This window comes from Antedon mediterranea, chromosome 1 (genome assembly GCF_964355755.1).
Source record: "Antedon mediterranea chromosome 1, ecAntMedi1.1, whole genome shotgun sequence".
Classification (NCBI taxonomy): domain Eukaryota; kingdom Metazoa; phylum Echinodermata; class Crinoidea; order Comatulida; family Antedonidae; genus Antedon; species Antedon mediterranea.
Genome location: NC_092670.1, coordinates 20,464,458 through 20,486,901, shown reverse-complemented (window position 1 = coordinate 20,486,901; position 22,444 = coordinate 20,464,458). Strand labels below are relative to the sequence as shown.

The 22,444-nt window shown below is 32.7% G+C and overlaps 1 protein-coding gene across 7 annotated transcripts; it reads right to left on the bottom strand.

Moving 5' to 3' along the window:
* Positions 1 to 21: 21 nt before the first annotated feature.
* LOC140061361 (uncharacterized) lies at positions 22 to 19,458 on the bottom strand. Of its 7 annotated transcripts, XM_072107888.1 has the most exons (16): positions 19,262 to 19,458; positions 13,913 to 13,935; positions 13,076 to 13,106; positions 12,597 to 12,625; positions 12,039 to 12,231; positions 10,996 to 11,057; positions 6,862 to 10,578; positions 6,660 to 6,724; positions 6,430 to 6,570; positions 5,733 to 6,074; positions 5,423 to 5,527; positions 4,368 to 5,180; positions 4,097 to 4,258; positions 3,914 to 3,985; positions 3,683 to 3,796; positions 22 to 3,501 (listed from the first exon to the last, which is right to left on the bottom strand). In XM_072107888.1, the coding sequence occupies exons 3-16, from the start codon at positions 13,081 to 13,083 to the stop codon at positions 2,701 to 2,703; spliced, it is 6,624 nt and encodes a 2,207-aa protein (XP_071963989.1). In that variant the 5' UTR covers positions 13,084 to 13,106; positions 13,913 to 13,935; positions 19,262 to 19,458; the 3' UTR covers positions 22 to 2,700. The 7 variants fall into 7 exon arrangements, with proteins under 7 accessions (XP_071963989.1, XP_071963987.1, XP_071963990.1 ...); XM_072107886.1 differs by lacking the exon at positions 13,913 to 13,935; XM_072107889.1 differs by lacking the exons at positions 13,913 to 13,935; positions 19,262 to 19,458 and adding an exon at positions 18,098 to 18,201.
* Positions 19,459 to 22,444: the final 2,986 nt, after the last annotated feature.

Below are 22,444 nucleotides of genomic sequence, written 5' to 3'. Positions count from 1 at the left end.
TATAGAAAACTAATACAGTATAAACATTGATTATAAATTAATTTTACAAGTGGGTTTAACAAGTATCAACAAACAACAGATTTTGTGAAAATGCATGTGTACTAAAACAAGAAATTTTTCTAGAATCATAGAATACATAGTGACCTGCAATACGACATTAATATTACTATCAGTAAAGGCTGTTTCACACTACAATGATAACGATCAACAATAAACAAACATACAGTCAGCCAGATCCAAGTCAAGAATTTTTGTGATGTCTTCATATGTTAAAAAAATGCAACAAATCCTAAAATATTACAGATTACACTATATCATGAAAACAACTTTTCCAACAACAGTAGGATATATTACTGCAGTAGAATCATAATTCAATTATTTATTTGATCAAATCTGCACCAGAACTATTCTGGTTAATCAGTATATACACTATTACTAGTGATGAGTTGGGTTTACATAAAACAACATAAATGGTATGAAAATTATAACTTTTCTGAAATCTGGACATTTTGGATCTAAGAAGCTCAGGTTTGTTAAACTTTCCCAATCTATACATATTCACCATGTACTGTATCTCCACATGCCGTTATCTATCCAGTATTACATCCATCCATTGTCACACATGTATAATGAGGTGCCTTTTTATGATACAGGTATCACACGTGATACATATGTTGCACTGTATTACAGAACATGCCTATGATACTAGATGAATTATAAATACTGTACAATACAAAGAATTGGATTCAATATTTGTATCACATGTGTATGCACAATCTGTTATAGTAGACACCTGTGTCAACTAATACTAAGTAACCCTGTACCATTTATGAAAAACAAGCACTGCATTTTAGTTGGTCCCAATGTCAGTAATAAACTTAAAATAGATACAGTAATTTTAAATAAACTTACACACTACAAAAATAAACTATACAGTATATACTACGTTTTCATTATGCTTAGTAATACAAATTGTATGAATATATTCATTAAACAACACATTGTTTCAAGAATATGATTGATATCTTCAAGTGTGTGGTAGCTGTACATTGATAATTAGCTGCTGCAGTACATTGCCCTGAGAGAACATTTTAAAATCATTCGTTACTCAAATCATTTATGATGCAATGGTTTAGTTATTCATGTCAAAGCTTGCTACACATATACTCATGGAAGGAGACATAAATACATAACATACTTCAAGCATAAATACAGTCAAATCAGAAGAGAACATACTTCATACAATCATGCAGATTATTATCAGACCAGCTGAAAGAAGAAGTGGTAATATAAGATGTGTGAATTCTAATGGCAGAGTTTCGATTGGAAAGAAACAAGTCAAGGTGATTATGCCTAGATGTCTTAAAATTGCGAAGATGCTACTAAGTTCTGTAGAAATGTTTGATAGAGTGGCTTTAGATGACATAAGTTTCTTATAAAAGTTCTAAGTTGAAGATGCCTTTTAGTTAGAGCAGCTTGCCTTATACTCCTTTGAAACATTCAATCTCTCAATCTAATCAGTTTAATCTATTACAACCTAGCCTGCCAGTAAATGACTCAACGTCATTGTAATTGCCTGGTCCTAAAATATGTCTAGTACATCCTCTCTCAAAGACAATTACTAGAATAAACACTAGAATGTACACAAAATAGTATTCCGCAACAAAAAATAACATGCATCATAAAGTACCTTACACTACTGCATTACTATAGAATCTAATTATTTTTTCTAACATTTTTTCTAACATTATCGCATATTACAAATAATGTATTCTACTATAGCTACTTGTATTTACAACATATATACTGTATTTACTTGTTATAGTTTTTATTGGGGTTCTCTTGGTAGCATGCAGATCTATGCATATAAAATATAATGATCACCGACTAGACATACTCCTTGAACACAAATGAACAGTAAAACCTGCTCCTACAGATTAGGAAAATTAAAACATCTCAAACAAAGTACTGTACTGTGGCAGTAAGTATTGTAAAATATTTGCAAATACTTGTCCAATACACAACTTCATATGTCTTTGTTTAAACCACTTCCAACTTAAATCACTTCTTAGGCCAACTTAAACTCATGCTTGGCAGACTAAGTATGAGGTAAATTTTGGCATTGGTTTTTGGCGATAAGAAAAGGAACTCCTGGTACTGTTGTTGAGAGCCTGCGACTGGTAAGCAATTATGTTTTACATAACATACAAAGTCTGCGACAAAATATATGTTGAAAAAATGAACTTGACATGGCACTAGTGTCAAGCATGGTAACATAAGAGGCACAGAAAATAAATATTTTAACATCTCTGATACCAGAGAATAAAACCAAATATCTCGTCTTGAAGGAAATGTTTTTAAACTGTATTACTGCATAAAATATTGTCCGAACAACAATACCGATTATACTTCAGCTAAGTGATGTGAATACATTAGAATCCAAAAATGATGTGGATGACATTACATCACAATTTTTGTAGTGAAGTGGACTTAATGGAAACACCTAAATGACTTAAAAAAAGGAATTCTAGGCATAGACAAATAAATGTAAATACAGTATAGACTGCACAATTGTGATGTCATAATATAATAGGGACATCGCTGTTGAAATTTGTCAGTGTAAGAATTGAGACTTGACTTCTTTTAACTGTTGGAAAAACAGAAGTGGAATAAGACTTGTATATTTCATACCTATACTTATCAACTGATTAAATTGATACTAGAATCTTGACTGAAGTCTCCACTTCTGCCATAGACATCCACAGCACACACGGAAAAATGGTATATGCTTCCATGTTGGAACTGAGTTAGAGTACAAGCCATCGGAAGTGGTAGAGCTTTGACTTCTCCAATCTTTTTCCAATTGCTAGTACTCGGTGGCCCGTCCATTTCCTGATAAGCAAATAAATGGTAGAACCCAACCTCAGCAGATCCTGGAGAGATGGTCATTGTCCAAGAAAGTACAATTCCATTAGCTACCCTTGTAATGGTCAGCATTGGTCTGCCAGGTTTATGTTGTAGGTTAGCTTCAAAGGGCAACTGTGCAGGAACTGGTTGAGGAGGGAGTGGTGCTGGGTGCAGAGGCTGCTGCAGCTGTAATTGTTGCTGAGACTGAAGTCGTTGCTGCAAATGGAGTTGCTGGACCTGGTGCTGTTTCAGCTGCTGCTGCTGATGTTGATGTTGTTGCAGCTGTTGCTGTTGTTGTTGCAGCTGTTGCTGTTGTTGCAGCTGCTGATGTTGTTGCAGCTGGTGCTGTTGTTGCTGCTGAAGCTGCTGCTGTTGAAGTTGCTGCTGTTGAAGCTGCTGCTGTTGATGATGATGGATCTGCTGCTGTGAAAGAGCTACTAGCTGCGATGCTGCTGTCGGTTTAGGTGCAGCACCAGCATCATTTTGCAAAGATGATTGTAGAGCTGCATTTGAATTTCTAAATGATTGTCCATGAATATTTGTTAAGTCTGTCTGACACTTGTTGTGTTTCTGGTTAGCATTCATGAGTTTTTCCTGCAAAATACATGGTTTTTTTTAAAGCATACTATATAGTACTGTAAGTCACTAAAACAGAACAGTATAAAAATAAAATCTAATGAAGAGCATTAGTTTTGTTGGTCTGTATCATAACATTAGCCATCTTCTACCACACAATTACTTAGAGCACAAACAATTCTAAAATATCTCTTTTTACCTGGACTTCCTGTAGTGTCTTAATAAGCTCATCACGTCGGGTAATTGTAAGATCCTTTTTCTGTAGTTTGACAGAGATCTCAGTGCGTTTGCTTTGCAGATTATCAATTGTTTGCTAAATTTTAAAATCAAAAGTCAATTTGAAAATAAAAAATGATAGAAACAAAACAACAGCAAAACTTTTTGATGCGAATGCTATTTTATTTATAGTACAAAATATCTGAAAACAAACCTTGAGCCTCATCATAGTTGTGTGGAGATGTGCTGCTTGACTATTTGAAGATGCACTATTGGTTATTGGAGCCTGAAACAGAATAAATTAGTACTGTACTGTACAGTCAATTCCCTGACATGATGAGCTTATTAAGACACTTTCTAAATATTTTTCGGAGAGCAGCCAGAAGAAACCTCTTACCTTACTTACCGGCTGTTGTGAAGGAGTTGGCATTCTTACGACGACTGGATAACTACCAGGGTTGCTAGATTGAGATTGAGGTCGTATAGCCTGTTGCCTTTGAAGAATGACTGCATTCCCAGTTGGTGGCAGCATCGTTGGGACAGTTCCAGGTGCTGAAGCCTAAAACAATTTCAATTAAAATTTTATCTGGTTTGAGTGAGGACAACATGAGAACAAGATGAGATTTTCTGATAGTTCTGGTATAAAGTATTACAAAACAACAACTTACAGTAATTAATGATGGTAGCTGTCCTTGTGTAATCAATGCAGTGCTGTAGCTCGGAGGTGCATAGGAGGCTCTATTCTGTGGTTGTAACAATCTTTGTAGTGCCGATGACGATGTTTGTTTCATTAATGGGGCAGTAACATTAGGTGGTGGTACCGGACGAATGCTGTTGGAGGTTAACGGTCTGTAATGTGATGAAAAAGCCCTGACCATTGGTGGTCGTGTGAACTCTTGTGGTCCTGGTGCTGCTCTTTGATTGATATATTGGCCTCCTGGCTGGCTTGTTGAATGAGTTAAAACTTTTGATATAGATGGATGAGGTAATCTAGTCATCAATGGATTTGAAGTCCTTGGTGCATAGACTGGATTTCTGTGTTCCATCTGATGACCAACAGATGTTGTATTCGAAGGTGGATGATTGTACCTGGTTTCAGTATTGGGGTGGATAGGCATCCGCCTAGCAGGTCCTGCCTGAGGTATTGTATTGGACACGGCACTCTGTGTTGCAAGAGCCATTCTCACACTACTGGTTGATCTGGAAGCTGGTACATTATTCTGATGTACTACTGAAGGTACAAGAGGTGGAGGTGTAGAAGTTGCAGCATTTTGTGAAGATACAGTCTTTTTTATCAATTTAGGTGGTTGAGTTAGAGAAGGTTTAGAAGATGTCTGATTTGCTGAATGTGTTGGTGTGGGGGGAGTAGCAACATCATCCTCATCTGTCAAATCAATAACTGCCATTGGTAAATGCGATTTTCTAATTACTTTATTTGGACTTGAAGGTGGGTGAGTTGGTGAAGAACTCTTGGAAACACCCTGAAAGGTCAATAAACATAATTATATACATGTATTATAAAGTAAAACCAACTTCCAAGTATATGAAAAGCTATACAAGTCAACTTTTGTTAACCAATTGCTATACTTCATACTATCAAAGTAGAAAACAGAGCCATCCAACCCTTTATCAAGACTCCTTGATCACCACTACGCCTTCTACCTATCCATAGGTATTTAATATACTATCCATACTCCCAGAGGTTCAACCTTATTCAACTTACTTGTGGTGACCTCGCAGGAATAGTTCTTGTTAGGTAACTACATGGGCTTGTTGTATTTTTAGGTGGTGTAGTACTTAACATGGTTTGGAGTTCAGATATAGGTGACTGGAAAATAAAATTTAAATTCAATTGTTAGGTCATACTGAATGTAGGAATAAACAGGAATGTTGCATGTTTATATGGATGAAAATGTAATACATTATACAGTTGAAATGTTAGCCTACTGATTGAGTGTTTATTATGGAAGGTGTTTTGATTATGAGGTGCCTTGTTAATAAAAGTGGAACTGTACATTTAAAGTAGTATTTACCTTTACAGGCTTAGAAGACACTGCAGCAGAATTCATAGATTTTGATGGTGAAGTACTTTGTTGTGCTCTATGATTTGGTGACTGTGTCATAACTTGTCTTGTAGGCGGTGTGTTGATAAGAGCTGGAGGAGCTACAGGAGGTTGCATTGGTTTGGTAGCATTAGTAGCTCTTTGTATGGCAGCATTGGCAGACTCATTAACCCGTAAAAGAGCGGCTTCTAACCTCTTCACACGTGGGACTTTGAAGGAACTCAATACTTTATGCGTCTTCTCTTTAATGGCACGGATGAAAAAGTCCTTCTCATTTTGCACTTCAACAGACTTCATAACTGGTCTTTTATCCTGTTTCATAAATTATGATTTTGCTTAATTTTAAGGTTATACTGTAGTGATATTTTCACTTATTATTTCTATTCTAATCTATTGCAAGATAATAGCAGCATTGCTACAACATAAAAACAAATTATCCTGCTTACAAATCCATTCATGTTCACTGGTTTATTTATTTTTTTATACTGGAGACTGTTCTGCTAGAGGGCCCAGTGTACTTGACTATAAGTGTTGTTTGTGACAGTAGCTGTATACTTGCTCACTCGTACAGTTAAAATTTACCATGCAGATAACAAAAACTACCAACCAACAATTTGTCACTAGCCCTAAATATCTACTGTATCTGTAAAAAAGTTATATACAGTACCTCTAATTGCTTATTAAGATTTTCGATCTGTTCACGATTTGCCTTATTGGTTTCTTTGAAAGTTTTTGACAACTTTTGTAATTGTTCAGTGGTTGATTTCAGAAGTTTTGAGAATTTTTCTGCAACGAGTTTGTTTAATTCCTGAAAAAAAAAAACACAATAGGATAATTTAAATTAACTCACTAAATACTAAAATTCAGTAAAAGTAAGTAAAAAGTTAAGTCAAATACCTCTGTTCTTATGATTTCATAGCCTTCTGGAAGACTTTGCCGAATAACCTCCAAGTCACAAGTTTCTAAACAAGAATAAAACAAGTCACTTTATCGAAGTGCAGTACATGTACAGAATCAATATATACAATAGTAAAAGATTATAGGAGAATATCATAATAAAAAAGATCAATTAAAAGAATTCTAAAATCATTAGACTTACTTTTTTCTTTTGCATCATCATGGATAATGTTAACTTTCAATTTCTTTGCCGCCTGGTTGCCTGCTTGGATCGGAGAACCAGGTCTTTTGGTCGAATCACTGCCTTTATATGAATCCCCATCCAATATGTTTTCAGAAATGTTCTGATCAATACCTGTAAAAGCTGAACTCTTTTCTACTGGAGCTTCAGGAGCGTCAATTTCAGGAACATAATCTACTTCCATCCCACTTACAACAGACTCTATTATTGGTATACCTTCAGAAGCTGTAGTACAAACACTCTCTATGACTGGTATAACCTCTTTGATGATCTCTGTTCCCTTTTTGGTCTTAATAGAACTATTTTGTTTAGTTGTCTCTTCATCAATAAGAGCCAAAAACTCAACCTTTTCAGATACATCATTGTTAGACTTGTCTGCTGATTTAACAACCTCATTGGAATTTTCCTCAGGGTATACAACATCCAGGAAACTTACTTCATTATGGCACATTGCAATGTCATCAGCACTGATTTCTTTTACTTCCACTTTCGAAGCTTTTACAATATTCACTTCGCTCGCATTTTCACTCTGAGCATCCGATTCTTTCAATTCAGAGCCGGTGGTTTTATGACCACCTAAAACTACTGGTGACATATCGTCAGATAGCATTACTTCTGGGTCTATGGAATGTACTGGTTCACCTTCTATGGTGTTATCAGAAATAGTTTTGACATCAGAGTTAAGAGATAAACTAGGTTTACATGATTCAACAACTTCATTAGTCTCTTTTATAGATAAAATGTCAGATGCAACTTCTTTATTGGAATCTGTAGGTGACTTTTTTGATTCCTTGTCAACTGAACCAGAAATATCCATAATCATATCTGGCAAAAAAACAATATTCTTGGAAGAAATGGCACATACATCAATTTCATTAGCAACTGAAACTTCTTTCTCAATCAATTTGTCATTATTAGATATTATAGTGTTTGCAGCAATGGCAGGTGTTACATCTTTAACTGCTTCCGTATCACTATTAAATGGGACAGCTGTTTTTGTAGTAACATCAGTTTTGTCATTTTGTTGATCAGACTTTGCTGCTTTGGCAACATTTTCAACAGCATTTAACACACTTTTTACATCATTAGCTTTATCTGAAGTTAGCACATGTTCAGACTCACAATATGTCTTTTCCGTTAATATATTTTTCGTTCTTTTGTTCGAGGTGAGCCCATGTTCCAAGTCAAAAGTATTGATCTCCGTTGATACACTGTTACAAATACCCTTATTTATTGCATCATCGGAATCGTCAATTAATGCCCTTTTTCTTGTAAAATCCACAAAACTACTTTGGAAAATTTTTCCGGGGTTCTTATTAATACTTGTAGATGAAACTTTTGAATTTTTACAGGACTTATTCTCATCACACAACTTAGTTAGTTTACAATTTTTACAAGATTTACTGATAAACTGCACATCATCATCACAATCCACATCTATTATTTGTTTTACAGGAGTTTTCATTTCGTTTTGAGCAAATTTTATTTCATTTATTAGTACTTTGTTAGAAATTTCAGATGGAATGCTTGTTTCATCAGGACTATTGCTGGGATTACTCTTGAATCCATCCAAAATCTCATCTTTGCCATTGTCATTTTTTGTATCCAATCTTACCTCTTTCAATGAGGACTTTTTCGCAGCATTAATTATGTGGTCATCTTTATCAAGGTTTTTCAATGTATGTGTATCGCTTACAACATTATTAATTGTTTTTATTTGTGCTGTTTGATCAAAAGCATTTATTTTTTCATCTTTGCCAAAGTTTTCATTATGATCCCCTATAACACTCTCCCCTTCTTTTACAGATTCTTTTCGATCAGAAGCATTTATAACTTCATCCTTTTTGTGATGGTTGATCTCTCTATCTAAATTTTTACCAACAATCTTGTCGCATTCTTTTTGACCAGAAACTGTTATTACTTCATCATTTGGGCTATTATTTGTCAAGCACTGCAAATTTCTTACATCACTGTTCTGCTCTTTAGCTAATAATTTTTCACCAGAAGAATGTTTTACTTTGTTAAGGTTCTTCCTGGTATCTGAATACCTCACCTCTTTCACCGATACTTCCGGACCAGAGGCACGATTTCCTTCTTCAGTTTTGTCAGTTATTGCATCTGGATTTTTTTTCACCTCTTTCTGACTAGAAACATTGTTTACTTCAATTCTATGCTTGAATACTTTATTTAAAATGGACTTAAACTTCTGCGATTTTAAACCTTTCCGTACTTTATTAATGTCAATGTCATTTGATGTTCTGATATTTTGTTCAGATTCAGTCATACCTTTGTTTTTATCTGTTGACTCAGAAACAGCTTCACAAGACAGTTTGCTTGATGTTAATTTAGCTTTGTCACTTGATGGCACAGAAATAATTTTAGCTTTGTCAGTTGACAGTGAAGAATTTATTTTAGCTTTGTCACTTGATGGTACAGAGTTCATTTTAGCTTTGTCACTTGATGGTGCAGAGTTCATTTTAACCTTGTCACTTGATGGTGCAGAACTTATATTTGCTTTGTCACTTGATGGTACAGAGTTCATTTTAGCTTTGTCACTTGATGGTGCAGAACTTATATTTGCTTTGTCACTTGATGGTGCAGAGTTCATTTTAGCTTTGTCACTTGACGGTGCAGAACTTATATTTGCTTTGTCACTTGATGGTGCAGAGTTCATTTTAGCTTTGTCACTTGATGGTGCAGAACTTATATTTGCTTTGTCACTTGATGGTGCAGAGTTCATTTTAGCTTTGTCACTTGACGGTGCAGAACTTATATTTGCTTTGTCACTTGATGGTACAGAGTTCATTTTAGGTTTGTCACTTGACGGTGTAGAACTTATATTTGCTTTGTCACTTGATGGTACAGAGTTCATCTTAACCTTGTTGCTTGATGATGCAGAACTTATATTTGCTTTGTCACTTGATGGTACAGAGTTCATTTTAGCTTTGTCACTTGATGGTACAGAGTTTATTTTAACCTTGTTGCTTGATAGTGAAGAATTTATTTTAGGTTGGTCACTTGATGGTGCAGAACTTATATTTGCTTTGTCACTTGATGGTACAGAGTTCATTTTAGCTTTGTCACTTGACGGTGCAGAGTTCATCTTAACCTTGTTGCTTGATGGTACAGAATTTATTCTAGATTTCTCAGTTGTCGGCCTAACATTTATTTGAGCTTCATCAATTATTGGTTGGTGATTCCTGATGTTGTTACCACTGTATTTATTGTTGAGTTTTCCCATTTTATCATGATCTTTATTTGGAGTTTGATTTTGATTATTAAGCGGTGTTTGTGACACAGATTTAATCTCTCTTACTTTCGTTTTCGGTGTCACCACATGAACTTCAACGGATATAGATCCTTTATCTGGTGTTGAATGTGACCCACCATTGTTTTCAACTATCATAGCAGTCTTTGGTGTGACCGCTATCTCTGATATTGTAGTACTTCCAAATTCATCTTCTACCTTTTTACCAAAGTCAAGTTTTCCATTTTTCACCCTATCGGTAGGTTTATCTGGCGGTTTTTTAGGTTCTTCATATCTCAACCGTTTAGCCTCAGATTCCTGAAATTCTGTTTTCTTTTTGTGTATGTATTGTTTGCCTGTAGACTTTCGAGCAAATTGTTTACGTTGCACAGGAGCTGGTTTGGGTGTTGCACTCATTATTATTTCCTCCTCTGAAACAAAGTAAATAAAAAAAAAATTAAAAAACCAAAAATGTCACTACAATTAAAGAAACCGCCACAACAAAGATTCCTGCTCAAGACAATTCTATGTAACATAATAATTTTACATCAAATCCTGATTAAGGGACATTTCAGTTAGTTAACCAGATCATCTTAAAAGGTCAAGGCAGATTATATATAATAATTTCAGTTGAACATACTGTATCAGGTGTTGTTTACTAATATGGCTATAATTTATCAGGAAAAATGTTAACTAATAGATACAGGGTTACCAATGCTGTACAACCAATTTCAAAACTGACTAACTAAAAATTAATATTCTCGATTTAAAATTAATTAAAATGGCATGATAATAGTAAAAATGCTATGAATGTACTGCAGTACTTGATGCAGAAATCAAATACTTACTGTTTAACAGTTTGATTAAGTAGTTTGGTTTTCTTCTACAAGGTTGTCGAATACTCCAACTCCTAAAATAAATAAACATACGATGAATTAAATTTATATTTTTTCATAATTATAATTTAATAATCACACAAAAAAAAAATTATATTTTTATCTCAATAAGGAAATATAATCCCTGAAACAGAGATCAACTGATTTGAATCAGATTATGAAAAGTTGTATCTTTAACCATTCAAAGCTTGAGATTTAATGAAATACCGTATATGAGGAAATTTCATAAAGACATGTTAATTTTACACTTTATTTTACAATTTTAGGCTATCCACACCACCCCACCCCAATCCCCTCCACAAATCACGGATCTGCACTGATATATATATATAAAAAATTAAAGAGCTGCATAGGCAGGATATAGAAAAAAATCAAGATCAAATAAGTTAAAACTGCCTCAATATAGATTTATTTTAACGACATGTTTCAGGCATAGCCCATCATCAGGTGAAAAGAATTGTAACAAAGGATAACATATAAGTAACAAAATTACATAATAAAACAAATCAGCCAATCAAAGATGTTAACAAACAAAAGGCATAGTTATAAAGGCACGCCTCCAAAAGCTATGGGGTACAAAGCAGGAATGGTTGCTTATAAAGCAGGAAATTTAAAACAAAGACAAAAGCTTCAAGTGTAAATAATTGTTAATATGTGAATGTCTCTGGCAAAATTAATGTTTAAAGGATCTAAATTGTACATTTATGCCGGTAGGGGCAAGAGTGCCAAGCGTTACAATTATTCTTTCTTCTATAATTCTACGAGATGTCTCAGAACCATTACATACTTTAACACCAGAAATTGTAATATCCGAAACATGTCGTTAAAATAAATCTATATTGAGGCAGTTTTAACTTATTTGATCCTGATATATATATATATATATATATATATATATATACACAGTACAGGACATTTAAAAAATACTGTATTTTCAGAAAATTACAAATTAAAATCTACAGAAAAATGATTTGTACTCAGGTCAATGTCCTCACCTATCAATATCATGAAGTACAGTCGTACGTCTTGCTTGATTAAATCTATCTATGACAACAAAGCAGTCTTTTAACTTGAACTTTGATTTGTTTCTGCCGCCAATGCGAGTTGGTCGAACAAGTGTCTCCAAATCACTTCCAAAAAGTCCTTTCTTCGATGTTACATCACCTGATTTACCCACCAATGATGTCCCTGTGAAAAATACAATTTTATATTATGGTTGTACTTTCCACCTGATGAGTGTGTTAGCCCTGCTTGCATACGAAAATAATTTGTCGTGTAACCACGTTTTATCTTTTATACAGTACTGTTTTATATATATCTAGCTCTACCAATGGTATCGAGCACTGTAACCATGCGATCTAGTTATCTCATACTCCTATAACTTTATATTATGTATAACACACATCAATAATATTATATAACGGAAGCACTACAATGGACAAGGGCAGGTTTGATACTTCTGAACCGATGGATAGTAACTTAATGTATATTCAATTCAACTGTTATTGTTAAAATATTAAAATTTACAATGTTTTGATAAAAGCTGTACAAACCCTCCAACTGCTTCGCTGGTTCTTGATTTCTATAAAGGAAAAAAAAAAAATTTTTTTTTTTTTGGTGCTGGGGGAGGGGGAAGGGGTGCAGGGTATTGGAAGAGGGATGAAGGTGTAGGAAGAAACTAAAAAAAAAATACTATTTAGTACTTTTCAGTTATATCTTAAGTTTAATTAACTTTAGTGAGATTTGAAATAAAATGAACAATGCATTTTATTAATTTTAAAAATGTTTTAAAAAAGAAAGTACTGTATTTTAATATGAATTGATTTGTACATTGCACACTATCAAATACAGTACATTGACATCATCATAGTGTCAATATTTTTAGGTGATCATTTAGAATAAAATGATCATCTATTGTTATTGTATAAAATCTTTATTATTATTTTTCTTTTTATTGTTTCTGTACACTATTTTGTGTAACATTTATCTTTTATTATTATTATTATCTAATGATTAGCATGTAAAGACTAACCTTATCATAGGTTTCCGTCTGCCCTTGCCACCTTAAAAAAAAAACATAAATTATGATATGGCAATCTTATAGCCATGACAGTTTTCAACCAAATTACACGACAAATAATAAGATGCATCATCCCATAATCAATTAAGCTAAGAATTTTATTTATGCTCATATAATAATAATTCATTATTCATTTATTAAAATATTATGTATTAAAACAACTCTATAGTATCAGTCTAATTACTGTGGTTACTATTTGTACAGAAAAGCAAAGGAAGCATGTGAGTATAATCCCTTGGTTTCAAAGGTCACAAGTTCACTAAGTCCATTTAATTCATCCAGTGGCCAACCAAAAGATAAAATAAATTGGTTTTGTTGGCTAAAAATATAACAATAGGGTCGGTCATGTGGAACATATTAATCTTTTTTATCAATCTATCCTGCCTAGATATTTTAGGCCTTTTTGAACAAAGAGAATGATATTAGAATTGTTATGAGTGTTAATTAAAAGAAGATTCTTAATTTGACTAACATGTTCATTTGACTAAAATGGATAAACCATTGGTCAAATATAACAACAAGGAGAATAAAATATGTATCAACTTAAATAATAAATAAATTCAAAAATATCAATTAATATTTCAACAGTACAGTATTAATAGCAAATAATGTAAAATCATCAAGTTCATAACAACAATTAGTATTTTGACAAATCATATAATAATATTATTTATAAAATACTAAAAATACATTAATAGAAAGATATAAAAATATAACACAAGTTTACATAGCAAGAAGGCATGCAATAAAATTTGTTTTTAAACGATGAAAAATAGCATGGATACATACTGTAATTCAAAACCTGGCCAGATCTGGTAAAAAAAAATAGGTTTCAACAAATTTGCATAAACATCCTGTTTTATGTGAATTAGTCTGCAGCAATGCATGAAATGAATCAAACTGATAATCTAAAAGCACTACATCCCAGCCAATCATTAACCTCACTAGAGGATTATAATCCAGTTGAAACCGGTTCTAACCAGTTTCAGGCAGTACAGCAAATAGGAGTGGAGTAAATGATAATTGGCATTCAGCCTATTCCAATTTACCACGAGATAACAGATATGCTAATCCTAATGGCAAAATTAGCATTAATTACATGTACTGCATGAGATAAACATTTTCTCATGACACATTTACACATACTGTAGTTAATTCATGGTTGATGTAGTTGAAGTAAGATATATGTACATACATTATCAATTGTTTATTCTATAACGTATAAGAAATAACATTCCGACGTCATCACAAGAGCAAGTGACAAAATGAAACTAACATCAATAAACAGTTTTCATTATTTCAAAATAAATTATAATAAAATTAATTGAATTGACTGATGATAAAATATGAATTTGTTTGATTTATAAACTATACTGTTTGTGCTGACATTCATCTATAAAATTTGTATAGTACAAGCAAACAAAAACACCAATCAATTGCATGAAACAGAAAGAAAAACAAAAGTTGAACAAAGGGCAAATGATAATTTACAAATTTTTTTTTTGGTGATTTTACTTTATAATGATAATCTTACCAGATAAAAATCAATTGGTGATCTGATTGGTTAACTCTTGCCCTAGTGAATCAATAATGATATGAATTATTGTCTGTTCATCACACAAATACAAGCACCCAAACTGGTTTAAACCGGTTTGTTCAATCAACCAGAACAAGTCTACATTCCTGAATGCAACTTGTGACAAAATTATTTGTTCTAAAATCTATTGTTAAAAATCGAATCAACATAACAGTACAATAGGTTGTGAATCACATTTACATAATAATCAATGAGTTAAAAAAGAACTACCAGAACTTGCGCTGTTATTTAAAAAGTAAATGTAAAAGCTATACTATCTATACAAACAAAATATACAGTTATAATAAATATTAAGAACCCTGAAATGAAAAAAAAAATTATATATTTCAGATATACTACCTCTAATAAATGAGAATTCTGTCATGCCAAATACACTGATTATGATGGATAGCCAGAATTCTGGTTAAACCAATTAGCATCTTCCATCTATCAAACTAATCTGCTGTATGTTCTCAACCAACAATTTCCTACAATTACAGCAGGTGCTAGCAGGTGAAACAACAAACTGATGAACAAAAATCCATTTAAGTCCAGTATAATGTAAACTGCATACACTCAATCCAAGGTTGCCTTTGGCTTGAAGCCAAGTAAACTAACTAGTTTATTTGCATTGGCTCAAGGACAAATTCCTTGTGTGTAAGCTATTGACCAAAATGTACCACCTTATCAAAACAATGTTTATATCAACACTTTTGAGCTTTATTATGTTTTTATAAGGATGATAAATTGCAATGTTGTTTTTATCTTTTTTTTTAGACAAAGACTAATACACATATGATTATGAATCAAACAGCTGCATAGCCACAAAAAAAATGTTTTCAATAATATTTTTACTTTATTTAGCAGGAAGTTTATGAAAATTAGTCACTTGCAAAATGAAACATCCGTTAATTAATTAAATTAAACGTATTAACCAGTTCAAAAACTGTCATCCAAATGGCTATTATACACCCACACATTATTCAAACAAGGTAAAGTACTTGGCACAACAACAAAGTGAATACATTTTTTGTTATCCATGTCAAAAGACATTTACCAGTGGCCAACCATTCAGATGTGTGCATATAATATGTAATTCAAGTGAGATCATGCACGTAGCTAATTATGCAGCAACAGCCAATGTTTTTTGCTAGGAACACAGCAGGAAATTTATGAGTCATCAATAATTCAACACAGCAGAACACATTGCTTTCATTGATTTTGCAATCATGGCCTTCATAAAACCACTGAGGCATGACAAGAACTGGTTAGAACCAGTTTTTATTGAAGCTGTTGCCTGAATCAATTATTTTTGAACAACAATGAATATTAACAATGGAGCCATATGCCTCAGCTGGTGACCAAAATAAAATAGTTTGATTGGTGGAGAATAGATACAGGTCCAATAATATTAAATGTGTCTCTTTAATTTAAATTAATCATTTATTGTTTACTTAATAGTTAAACTGGTTATGGTGAAGGTAATAATGTCCTGTTTATAGTGTACAGTATTTCAAACAAAAGAATACTGCAGCAGTTACTCACAGTATAAACATCAATACAGTTAAATACTGTACTGTATTTTATTAGGATTATGATATAATAAAAACATGTTACCTATGTAGGAAACCTGCTATACCATTGATTTGTTATCTTTTTTAATATGCAGATTCCTGCACATAGCACAATTATGCAGGATTTTAGTCAATGTATTATTATTACTGCAGTTACGACAGCATCTCCATTGCTTCAAGTGATGCAGTAACTTCATAAACTACCTGTATCAATAATTGTTTACACAACACTTGCAAAATATGAATATTTAATGATGGTGTGGATGTGAAACTGTTAGTGCTGTTTAGTTTTGCACAGAATGACACATTACAAACAGTAACACATGTTGTAGAGCGACTTCTGTAACTATTCTGAGATGATCCCTTGTTTAACAGAAGATAGGAAGAACAAATTAGTATGCTCTTACATTCTCAAAAGGTCAAACTAGTCTACAATTAATCTTTTGTTAATAGTGCAATGAATATGCATCACTTTTTTTTCTTGATAGGAGATCCACTGTTCTTTTAACCCTAAGCAATGCTAAGGATCTAATATCATGGTTTCATTCTGTACTTGTTAAAAGGTCAAACTAGTTTAGCTAGGTGACCTCTATTGACTAAGTTAACTAATTATTTTATATCTGTTCGTTTTTTTCTAGAGCTTATTTGCATGCTAATTAACATAAAATTTGCATTTTTGCCTTGGTCTGGATTAGAAAATCTAAGCTTCCCAATGTAAATTTTGCTAAATACGTAACGTCCAATACTGTTGGATTTTTTTGATGCACAATATTCCAAAGCATTTCACGTCCCTACCACATACAATTTTGGAGCAGTGCATGTTTTTTACTTTTATTTTTTTTAAACAAAAACGGTCACATTTAGAAAACAACAAAATTAAAGATGTATTGTCCCTTGAAACACAAAAAAATATTCTAAATTTATACATTTCTAAAATTGCTTAGCAAAAAATACAATAGAAAACTATGTTTCTTGACTCAAAAATCAGTTTAATTAGCAATAATGCTAAACAAAATTTTGAAATGAAATTTTTCTCTGGGCCATATCAAAGTAATATTAAAGTTATTCACTTTAATTTGAAAATTCGAGCCAAAAACAACAAGTTTACGTAAATTAACAGGTGAATTAATTTGATTACATTTCGTCGGGAAAATCGTCGCGAGTGAAAGTAAACAAAGATTTTAAACCACGAGTATGCATTATGCATGATGCTAATTAGAATTGTTTACAACTCGTCACGGTTGAGAATGTGTTCTCACACAGATCGCGAGGAAGTTTTATAATTATGCATACAGAGTAGCTAAATAAGCACGTTGCATTATGAGATATGTTTTGATTGAAAACTTTATAAGTTATTTTAGTGAACAAAAAAATGTCTGTATTTCAGTTAAATGATTTTTTTTTCCAACTAATTTTTGGTGAAAGTTAATAACTATTATGATAGTTCAAAATGACCCACTTTTTTTTAAAATCTTTTTATTTTTATTTTTTTGGAATTTGTCAAAGGGACAATACATTTTTAATATTGAATCATTTGAAAGTCTCCATGAAAAATGGTATGATTGAGGTCGTACTGTACACCTTTTCATAAGCTGTTCTGCAGCTACAACCAGTTGAGCCAACAAGGACTTGTAGTCTTGTAAAAATTGGCTATCCGCTCTTATTAATCAACCACCCTTTCTCTCCGCACTTGGTCTTAGCAAAACTAAAGATCTGGTGCAGTGATTTGTTTGTATTTAGTACTAGCTTACAATTACATGGATAAACCATAGCCCTTGCCCTACCCAGGAAGAACATGATTTGAAAAGTAAAAGCACCCCTCACCATAATGAATTGGTCTGTCAATCACCTGTCAAATAGGCATGCCTCCAACATACAGTACCACCATCATTTCTTTTCAAGGAATTACAAGCTTATGTAAAAAAAAACTAAGTTTGTTGTGTATGACTACCAACATGGTCACAATTGTGTTGTTTTGTGTAACTATAGTATTTTTTTAAAAGGTAAATGTTTAATTGTATTTGAATATGATTTTGTACTTGTAATTGTAATAAAAAAAATTCTAATGAAGCGCAAAAATTAAAAAAATCAAAATTTTCATTATAGATGTTTAATAACTAAATTAGTTTTTTGAGTAAAAAATACTCTACAATTGCTATAATTAAATCAATGAATTTAATTTTGTTGTAATCAAATATACTGCATGCAAATTGCAATTTAGATAATTTTTAATTAAAACGCTAACAAAAAAGTTATTTCTTTTTTATACAGGTATTTGAATTTAAAAGTAATTGATTCCTGTAACATTTAGTTCGCCAAATGTTAATGTTTTAATTAATAAATAATGACTTTTGTAATATTTATATTTCTTTCAATTTTTATATGTTTGTAATATCTGTGTTTACCATTTATGTATTTTGTAGTAATGCAACTTATTTGCAAATTGTTATAGGCTAGTGAAATTTTTTTTTAAGTCAATCAATAATTGATCAATTACTGTTGTATTGATATTTATAATATTTATTAATTTAAAATACATTACCTAAATATGCACGACTGAAATAATTATTTTTTATTTATTTTTAGGAACAATTTATTTTAATTCACTACTACTATACTAATAGTACTAGGCCCTAGGCTAGTACTAGGTCTAGTAGTACTACCATGTATCTAAACTAAAAAGACAGGGCTATATAGTATTAGGCCTAGGCTAGGGCCTATTAGTATTAACTATTATTATATATTATGAAGTACTACTTTTTATTATGCCGTTTTCTTTGTTAAAAGTTATTGTATTGTACATTACTTCTAGGCCAATAGATAGGCAGGCTATAATATTAATAGGCCCTACCTAGGCCTAGCCTAAATATACTGTGATAGGCCTACCAATACAAATTATAGGCCTAGGCTAGGCCCTACTAGCCTAGGCTAGGCCTAGGCCTAGCTAGGATAATCGGATAATTATTATTATTTTACAAACTTACTTACCACTTAACATCATTCAGCATGCTTCGATACAGACTAGCCTATCGACTTCCTTTTTCTATTCTTTACGCCGCTACCATTATTTGAATTCTTAAATTTAACCACACAACAACAGTATATTCAGTCGTTTCTAACAGTCTATAGCTAGTATTATCGTCGCAAGAAATCAACTAAAGTAGGCTTAGGCTACAGCTTTGGCTACAGTACCACTCTGAAAAATGTTTTGTATTGGGGTCACATTGTTTTTTGTCTTCGTTCTTTCTTGAACGTGCAGCAGCCTAGCTCCATCCATGCGTTACACATGCGTAACTTATTGGTTAAACAAGGTTAACCTACAGGGTGCTGGTACGTAAACCACCAATACTTTCTTTGCTGCTAACCAGGTTAGTAACGATCAACCAATCATATCACGTTATATTTGACAACAGTTCAAAGGTCGTTTAGTTAAAGTCGGCATGCTGTTTGCAATCAGATCAGTTGAAATCATCAAGTGAATTTATTGTTCTTCCGGTTTCAATAAAATTTAAAATTAGCGCTACCTGAAAGTTTGGACCTTTTTCCGATAAATGTTCAAACAATAGGCCCTATAATAAAAATATGATACAATACTGGATGTATAATATCACGTGAGGTCAAGGCCATGACCAAAATGTATTCGAGGTTCTTGAGTTACAAATTGTTAAACCCACTGTTCAAAACATCTAAAAAATGTTGGTCACGGTCCTGGGGGAGAAATCAAACTTTTGTTATGGTAGTATAGTAATATTATTTTAAGTATAAGGCTGAGAGATGGAAGGATAGATAAGGATGACCAGGAAAGAGTGATCACTCTTCCCTGAATGACTTAGACTATGAGTAAAAATATGAATATATCCAAATAGTGCTAATTTACATTTCCTGAAATCCAAATATTTAAAGTTCTGTCATTCTAAAGGTCTTAAGATTTATTTATTTGATCGTAGTTTTAATCTTACTGCTGCATGTTGCATGTAAGTTTACGTCTTTCCGTCATTAGATTTAATGGCCGAGGTTAGAAGTATAATGTTTTACCCAGACGTATTCAAAAGATCTATTCAAAAGAAACGACAATACGACCCATAATCTTAGAAAGGTTAGTAACTTAGAACAACCATAGGTTAACATCTGGTCAACACTTTATTAATGGACCGAAACTATGGAACGAACTCCGTAGAAATGATTTAGAAGATATTATATTATAAAATAATAAAAAAATATGTTAAAAAGAGACATCATATCGAATTACAGTTACTTAAAATGCTTTACCCATACTGTATAAATTAATAATATATATGCATATAATAGTATGTGTGTGTGTAATGTGTGCATATACATACAAATGTATTGCTCGTTTATTGTTAATGTATGTATACTTTTCCTTATTTATTTATTTCTTGTACGTCCTTTAAAACCTTTCTTTCATGTTTTTTTGTGATAATTTTTTTTAAAGACAATTACTTTGTCTCTGTAAGATCTCTGTAACAATGTAAATATTTAATTTCTGAATAAATGTGAATTTGACCTAAACTTAAAAGGTCTGTCTATCTATCAAACTTTCAGTGACAAAAAATGTGATGTGCCCATGATGGTGATGTCATATTCACTACTATATTTGGGCATATCACTACCATATTTATGCTCATCACATTTTGTTGTCAAATAAGTTTGATCATGGAGAAATAAATGGTTTGATAGTGTAGACAGGGCTTTAGAAATAAAAGAACATTTAAGTCAGTTTGCATCTGAATCAAGTTCGGAATTTGGAAAGAACTGCTACTCTGTAAAGTTTCTGGCGCCGCCCAACATGAAATTGTGTTAGTCATAATAAGTCATCACACATGATGTCCACGAAGGGACGGCTATACCATGGAGTTTCAACCATGCATCTACATCGTCGGAAGGCGAGACATGACATCATGGAAATGTGATTGTGAGAGAGACCTTCAAAAAATACTACTTACAACAATTTCCGGTGTGAATAGACGAGGAAATAGTGAGCTCGTTTCATACGGAATGTTAAAGGTGGAATGCATGCAGTATCAGTTTCTGAATCAATACATTACATGGCCTACTTTTTAACCGACTTCATGAACCGTAACGCTCTTTTTTTTTAATGACAAAAACTGGTTAGGAATTTTAAGTAAGTCATTTGTTGTGAGGTTTATAACGTAGGATATAGGCCTATTTATAAAAAACAGGTCCTAACTAAATTTTAGAAGATAAGAAACACGACACCCGTTACATGTGAGATTTTATTTAGCCTTTGATGCTCACTTTTGGTAGGTATTTCAATTGCAATCCATTTACTTTTGTTCAGTAATTAGTCGCGTACAAACGCGACTCTATCAGCTCACTATGTCGGTCGGTTGGTCGGTCGGTAAACATTAACTCAAATTTAAGCACGCGACTGCAGCCATATATGGCCTTGTTTGTCATGAGATCGGACATGAGATATCTTACCACATTCTGTCTTTTCCAAACTTGGCCCAACAATATTCATACCGATTTGTCTGAAAACAGTATCTGTTGTTATAGGTATAGGTTGAAGTGGAACTTTTTTTAGAACTTCTTTCCGTTCTTGGCACTGATAACAGGCGCCTATAAAATCACGAACATCACTAAATGACCTCCTCCAGTAATACCTTTCACGTATCTTTTTCCAACTGTTAAAATAAACAACAACATAAATAACACTATATATTGATGAAAATAAATCTTATAAATTATATGGACGATTCTTTAAATAATTTCATTTTATTTTTATTACCGTTTTAGTCGCGTGAAAACGCGACTGTACACAGCTCACTGTGTCGATCGGTCTGTCAGTTGGTCGGTCGGTCGGTAAGCACTAACTCAAATTTGTGCACGCGACTGCAGCAATGTATGGCCTTGTTTTTATTATGTATTATCAATGTTAACATCATCAGTATCAAAGAGTAATTTTATCATTAATGTATTCCTTTATTACAGTTTGGCGGTCTATAGATTAAAGCAAGCACCGGTCAATTGGTTAATAATAATGGTTCATATCAACAACTGTATTTATCATTTGTTTATTTGTCTGTATTCTGTATTCGTAACGTACAAACACCATCTCTGGTTATCGCGTACGTTGGTTAATAGGGTCATGTGCAAAAATATTAAATTATAGCGAAGTGTGCTTTTGAG

What these genes read in the sequence shown, in the direction of transcription:
- LOC140061361 (XM_072107878.1), bottom strand. Translation starts at nt 15,084, where the DNA reads ATGACAGAATTCTCATTTATTAGAG. An exon ending in AGAATTCTCATTTATTAGAG is followed by an intron (nt 13,107 to 15,059) that starts GTAGTATATCTG and finishes TTTTTTTTTAAG; the next exon opens with GTGGCAAGGGCAGACGGAAA. An exon ending in TGTCTTCTAAGCCTGTAAAG is followed by an intron (nt 5,528 to 5,732) that starts GTAAATACTACT and finishes TTTATTTTCCAG; the next exon opens with TCACCTATATCTGAACTCCA.